The sequence below is a fragment of the Entamoeba invadens genome (genome assembly GCF_000330505.1).
Source record: "Entamoeba invadens IP1 unplaced genomic scaffold scaff_1105074725209, whole genome shotgun sequence".
Classification (NCBI taxonomy): Eukaryota; Evosea; order Mastigamoebida; family Endamoebidae; genus Entamoeba; species Entamoeba invadens.
The window spans coordinates 17,451-25,181 of NW_004443728.1; the positions used below are offsets into that span (position 1 = coordinate 17,451).

General features: G+C 27.3%; 1 protein-coding gene across 1 annotated transcript; it reads right to left on the reverse strand.

Annotated features, from left to right (window-relative positions):
• Positions 1-1,299: 1,299 nt before the first annotated feature.
• On the reverse strand, positions 1,300-2,163 carry EIN_208500 (hypothetical protein; the record flags this gene model as incomplete). The annotated part of the gene is made up of 1 exon (XM_004261221.1): positions 1,300-2,163. One exon carries the CDS (start codon positions 2,161-2,163, stop codon positions 1,300-1,302), a length of 864 nt encoding a protein of 287 aa, XP_004261269.1.
• Positions 2,164-7,731: the final 5,568 nt, after the last annotated feature.

The following is a 7,731-nucleotide window of genomic DNA, read 5'->3' on the forward strand; positions in this document are numbered from 1 at the left end:
TTGCCCTTTGACAATTTTGACTTATGCCTGTCAAAATTATCAAACATTTGCTGTAATTTTTGGTGTTTTTGGAACTCTTTATTTCATTATTTTTTATTCAGAGAAGATAACCACATGTTTGTTTTTAATTGAAAATATTTTTTTTAACGAAAGTAATTATCAGTTAAAACTCGACACAAACAACACCATCCCAATTCACTTAAACGTTAATTGTTGTGCTTTTAGGTCAACAATGCTGTGTATATGTTGCGAAGTATCGAGTTATGGTCAAATCAAATAACGGGATCGGGTTTTTTGGAAAAAGATGGCTAATATTCCGATATTTTCCCGAATATGTACGAAAATAATTGAACGGGATTGGTATTTTTTTCAAAATAAAGTCGGTACTTTCGATTTTTTGTTTTTTGTTTTTTTAGGAAAAAACAAAAATTAAAAACGGGACTTTAGGAAGTTCTAAAAATATGACAGTACCGACTTTTGAAAAACAGTTTATATTCAACAATGTTAAATTAATGAATTAATCTCTTGTTTTGACACATCCATTTTCAAACTTGTATTTGTCTTTCAAAAAATTGTATATCTGTTCACTAACCACCTCTTTATGAACTCCATTTTCTGGTTCGTTTTGTATAACAATTTCTTTCAACTTTTGACATCGTACAAAGTTGGTTCTATTATTGCAAGACAGTTTTGGTATTTTAAGAAAAGTAACCTTTGTTAAGTTTTGGCACATTTTTACAAACAAATTACACTCATTTAAGAAAACAATTTCTTTCAATCGATCACAATGAACTATTTGTATACAAAACTCTTGATACAGAGAATTTAGAATAACAACTTTTTCAAGCTTTTGACAATTTGTTATTTCAAATTGGGTATATACGTTTTCGTGGATTTCAATATTAGTTATTTGCTTACCTACAAATGCGTATCTATCGACATGTTTACAAAAACTGGGGACTTTTCCATTGAAAATTTCTGCATCTTTTCCAGTAAAGATATGATCGATGTTCTCTACATTTTGGTTTATTAGCATCTCTCGCATATAACAAGCTGCAGTCGCGTAGACGATTGAAGTCCCACTTTTGTTAATCACCTCAATTTTATTCAAATTTTGAAGTTTATACAAACACTTAAATTGTATTTGTGATGATATAGTAATTGCAGTGACCGTATAATTATAGTTATTGAATTCACCAATAAAACTGACGTTTCGCAAGTCCATATTTGGTATTTTTATACAATCTAAATTGTTGGATTCAATGTATGTTAAAGTATTTGGAATACTTCCTTCATTAATTATACCATTATTAAAAACGCCTGGCTTTCTATCTGTGAAATAGGATACTCAAACAAAGCGTTTTGTGAATTCTTCCAATGAAAAACGTCATAAAATGACAATGAAATAGAGGGATTCAGAGTTTTAAATGCTTCAAAACTCGATAAGTTGATCAAAGTGTTCAATTTTTTAAAACCATTTGTCGTCACATTTTTGATGTTGTAACAATGTAAAAATGCATTTGATCCGATGTTATCCAATGATTTTGCAAGAATGATGGAAGACAATTTCGAACACTCTTCAAAGCATTTTTCACCAATATTTGTCACATAGAAAAGGTCAATCTCTTTAAGGTTCTTACATTCACTAAAACATTCAGATGGAAGTACCGTAAGGCGTTTGTCTAAATGAATTTCTTGAAGGGAAGTGTTCTTATAAAAACATTGTGTACCAAATGAGAGTATATTGTGCATGTCAAATATTTGCTGAGTTGAAGATAGAAATTTAAAACTGAAACACCCATTAGAAAGTATTGTAGCTCCTTCAAAAGTTTTGTATTTTAAATAATCGGCGTTTGTGTATCGAACTTTTTTGAACTTAGAACGATCGGATTTGAGCTCAAGATACTTTGAGTATGATAATATATATTCATATACACATTTGGTATATCTGTCATCGTCTTCATCATATTTGGAATACAAATGAAGAGTTTCAATATTCGAAAAGAACTTGTTTTTGCCTTTCATAGAAACTGGATTATAGTGAAACATGGCGGGTATTTCAGCAAACTTTTTGCAGACGTGGACCAACTTAATGAAGTCCCCAACGTCTTTGAGATATTTAGAAATGATCATAACATAGTAACGATCAAGGCGAATTGGCATTTGGTTGTTTTTAGATTTTGAATTTTTGTTGTTATATATGTTAAGTAATGTTACTATTGTTTTGTTATTAAATGGACTTTGTATATTTTTTGAATTTTTCAAAGTATTTACATTCAATTTTTTAATTAATTAATTAATTAAGAAATTTTATTGTTTAAATATTGTCGAAATAAATAAAGTCTTTTAGTAACAGTGTAATAAATACTGTTCTGAGAAGATCTTTACTTGGATATCCTATTTTTTCTGTTAGTTTTTTGTATTTTTTTAGTTAAAAATTAGACCATTTTTTTTCAAAAAAAAGAAAAACTTTTTTCAAAATTTTTTTACTTGAAGAAATTTTAGGATAAATTAAAAATAATAAAAGGGACTTTTGGAAGTTCTAAATAATGGAGGTACTGGCTTTTAAAATACAGTTTATACTATGTGTAGAATAAGGCTTTAACGAAATTAATGTGAAAAACTTTTTAATTTTTTTAAATGGTTATAAGATAGTATATAATGAGTTTGAAAAATGACTTTAATTTAATTTAAATTATAATTTTAAAACTTAAAAACCATGATCTGAAAATTTTGACATGAAAAAATTAGAACCAGTTTATTTGATGAATGTTATTCTTTACCTTCGAATTTCCATCAACTTTCAAAAGTTGCTTTATGATGAAAACCAACCCATGGACTGTTTCAGATTCGAACAATTTAACACAGTCTTTTCACACAATAAATCATATTCTACCAAACATCGAAACTTTGACGATTTCAAAACTCTGTCGTGTGACTTGTAATGTGGGTTTCAAAAAAGTGACACAAGTAAATTACACTAATTGTGTTTTTTCTAATTTATCGTTCAATAGCTTGTATCGTTATTTCTATTACGATGAATATTCACTTTCAAATAAATACGATGAATTGAAATTGTTATGCAATTCAACTAATACAACAACAAACACTTCAAAAGTCTCAAAAATGGTAATTAACAATTTTTCTATTTTGTGTAACATGAAAATTAACAAAGAAAAATATCCACATTTAAAATTATTAATTGTGTCTTTGTCAATAAAAAGTACATTTGACGTGAACACAATCAACAAACTTAAGAAACTGAAAATACCCGAAGAAATCAAAATTGTCATTTTAATTAAAAATTATAAAATGACGGCAATCAATGTGATGGAAAATGCACTGAAAACATTTCCAAATACGACTTTTGTTGTTGGAGGAAAATATGGCGTTTGTTTATACAATTCAATTTGGAAACATTTGTGTTGTATTGAAGAAGACGACAATGAAAGTGCAAAAGAGTTGTATCAACGACTGTATTACCCATCAGAATTATATTTAAATTGTGACGGAAATTATTCAATTTTTGAATGTTCAAGAAAAGTCACAATTAACAATGTTAAAGTTGTTCTCCCACATAACGTGGAAGAAATTGTGTTTGCAGGAAAGCTTGATACTATTGAAAATGTTAATGAACTGAAGAACGTTAAAACCGCGTACAAGATAAATCTGGCACGTGTGCCAACTCAGTTGATTGATAAATTAGTGTTAACTAACACTGAATCTGACAGTTACCACTTTTTATTGTTATTCATATTACCACTATGTGTTATTATAAATTTTGTATTAGATTTAATATCAATTTTGTTACGTTTTCATCATGTAAATGAATTAAACTATTTTCACTTTGTCTTACTGTTTGAATATGAAGCAATTATTTTCATTGTCTGTTTAGTGTTGTTTATTTTGTGTATGATTCTGAATGATAAATACAATTCAAAATTAGAGAAAACGCCGTTTACTTGTATTTTGACAATGTATGTAGGAGTCTTTGGTTATGGTGGTGTGTATGTGACCAATGTGATTATCATAACATTATTTGTCGTGTCATCACTTGGAATTTGTTTTTTGTTGACCAATGTTGTTGGTGCTCAAAACAATGATAAAAACAAATTCGCAGAAAAATTGTATTACTACACACACTCAAAATTTCTATATTTCATATTTATACAACTGGATAAGACGGATAACAAAGAATTGGAACGAATACTATTTCGTTGGTTGGAAACATGTTCATTGGGTATTTCGATTTATTGTTTTGGTGTATGGAATATGTTAGATGGTACTTGGCATTGTTTTTGTTTTTACCATTCGCCCGATTCCTAGACATTGGTTCTAATAGACATTGGTACTAACCCTGAGTGAAAATAATTTGAAACACTTTAGAAAAAAACTTCTTCCCAAAAGTGATTTTTTAAAATAGAACAACAATTTTATTTTAATTCATTATTAAATTTAATAACTTTTTCAGAATAAATTTTAAAATTAAAAAACTTAATATTTACATGCAAAATTATTCGTTGCGTTATTTTGAAAACAGAAGTGAACCAAGAAAAAATTAAGTTGTGCATCCACTTTTATCGGTTGATAGAAAATGTTATGCTTTTAACAGAAAAGCAAAAGATGGTTGTGTTGTATATAAATGCAGTAGAGATGGTTGTAAAGTTTTTGTTATAATAACAGATAACAACACTTTTAAAATTGAAGGTTCTCAAACTTGTTTATAGATCATGAAGAGTTGTATCGTGCAAGATGTCGCAGACAAATTATTAACAATGAGCTTGATTTAAATGTTACTCAAAACATAAGACAACTGATCAACAAAATAGTTTTGCTACCTGATTGTGACAAAGCATCTAAAAAAAGATATTGAAGCATGTGTTAAATATGCAAGTCGTTTACAAGATAAAATTTTGGGAACTAATAAACATTCTTACCAAGAAACTACAATACCAGAGATTCTAAAAGTTACTATAGAACCAAGATCTGAAACTAACATTGACAACTCGTTTTTAAATTTTGACTCTAATACCTTAGACACAACTATTCCAAGAATTTTAATTTTTACTTCTTCAAACCAAAGACACATGGCTTCGAACACAACAGAAATTTTTTCTGATGGTACATATAGAATTACTCCAAATGGTGTTAGTTGTATTTATACAATTCATGCATTGATCGAAGACGGCGTTTTTCCGGTATGTTTCAATTTGTTACCAAATGAAAAAACACAAACCTTCATTTACTCTTTTACTAAAATTTACAATCTGTTTCCACAATTAAAAATTGCTCACACCGATTGCCAATTTGCTGCAATGAATGCATATAAAAATGTATTTAAATGTGACGTTAAAATATTCTTGTTTCATATGAATCAAGGAGTTTACAGAATGACTGGTAAAGTTGGGTTGTCTGCATTATACCAAAAAGATCCAATATTGCATACATGGATACGCAGACTATTTTCACTTCCATTTCTACCAGAAAATGAGATAGAAAATACATTTAAAACGTGTTTTGAACAGATGGCATTATCATCACCATACGGAGTCGGAGAAAAAGTAAAATCACAATTTGAAGATTTGTTAATATACTTTCGACGTTTTTGGTTGGAAAAAGTTGGTTGTCAATTCTGGTGTCAGTTTAATGAAAATAACAGAACTAATAACTATTCAGAAGGATTTCATAATGGAGTTGGATTCCTTGTAACTGTAGCACATCCTAAGTTGTTGGTTTTAATTGACATCCTCAGGAAAATTGAACATAAAACTAAAATGAAATGGAATAACATGATAACCGGTAATGTTATAAAACAATACAAAAAGAATGTCACTGATCCTTAACGTAAACCATTCATATCCATGAATAATTATACCGAAAAAAAATATCAGTCGAATGTGACTTATTTGGATTCAATTTCTTTGTTATACATCAGTTACAATTTGAATGTCCAATCTGCGCGTGTTAACAATTCTTATAATTCGGTTTTGCGTGGAAAAAAAATGAAAAAAGAAATTAAGAAAATCGTTGAAGAACAACAACATTGCATTTTTGATGAAGAAGGTTCACAAATAGATAATAATCAAGTTGTGCCATTAGACATGGAAACGGAAACGGAATTTACTTCATTAAATGTTTTAAATCAAACAACTTCTTCGTGTATTACGGATTGTAGTATAATTCAACCTCGAGATAATCAGCCTTTATTGAATCTCAATTGTAAACTATCAGCCAAAGACGAAAATCAAGTGCCCAATTTACTTGAAATGGATATAATACATATAGAATGTGAAGAAGATAAACCCAAAAATGTTGTGACAGTAAAGAACACGAAAACAAAAATTAACCTCGAAAAGAAGCCAAAGAAACCCGAAGCAGATAAAAAATGTGGTGCATCGTAAAAAAACCATACAACAGTTCATTATTTAAAAAATTGAAAACAGCAAAAGCAAAAAGTAAAAAATAATTTTTTTGTTGTTTTTTTTAAAATCACTTTTGGGAAGAAGTTTTTTTTCTAAAGTGTTTCAAAGTATTTTTACCCAGGGTTAGTACCAATGTCTATTAGAACTAATGTCCAGATACCATTCGCCTTGTTCTGCTTTTTTGTTTATGCTGATTACAATTCTAGAAGAAAAATACATTAGAACACCTTAACTGGACATAATTAAGTAAATAATTTTTAATTTTATAATTATTATTATTATTATTATTATTATTATTATTATTATTATTATTATTATTATTATTATTATTATTATTATTATTATTATTATTATTATTATTATTATTATTATTATTATTATTATTATTATTATTATTATTATTATTATTATTATTATTATTATTATTATATTTTGTTTTTATCATCAATGCAAAATTGGTATTACAGTAATACCTTTTATTAATAAATTCATCACAAAAATAAAACCACTCATTTGTTGTTATGAAAAATTTATTTTCTTATTGTCTTAACTTTTTTAATACCAGAAATATAATTGTTATAACACATATACAGATGAATATAAACTTAAATCTGTCAACTAAAATTAATTCTTAATAAATAAAATATTTAGTTTAAATATTATTTTCAGTTCTGGTTTGATGCAACATTTATAATATAAAAAAGTTAGCACGTTTTTTTTTGTTTGTTTTGCATATAATGAGTATCACACCGTTTGGTCATACAAATTAATTATGATAGGCGTTTCCGAAATAATTGTTGCGAAAATGTGGGATTATAACATACCAATTTATAAAAAAAATTGGCTTTTTGGTTATAAAATAGTAACGTGGGTAATTAGGATTAAGATTTTTAAAACCTCTGTTTAAAAACCCAAGTTTACATTTATTGTTTGACAAGTTTGGTCAAATGTAAAGTTACCGAACTATAAATTAGTATATGCAGATAAATTATAAACCTTATAATAATAGTAAAGAGTGGATTAAATAGTATAATATTCAAAATATCATTTATTGTTTAGTTTTATATTACACTGATATTTAAAAAATACCAAAACACATGTTTAGTATTGTTTTATATATTTTCGTTTTTTTTGTTGAGTAAAAACAACCCATTTATCGCCTCATTGGAAAATGTCGGTGTTATTTTTTAAGTGCAGAGTTTGATTGATTAGCAGTATTTTATATTGTTGTGAATAAATGTTGCTCTTTACTTGAAACCTAAATATTCATATAAATATTAAATACCCAAATGAAATACATCCAAATATA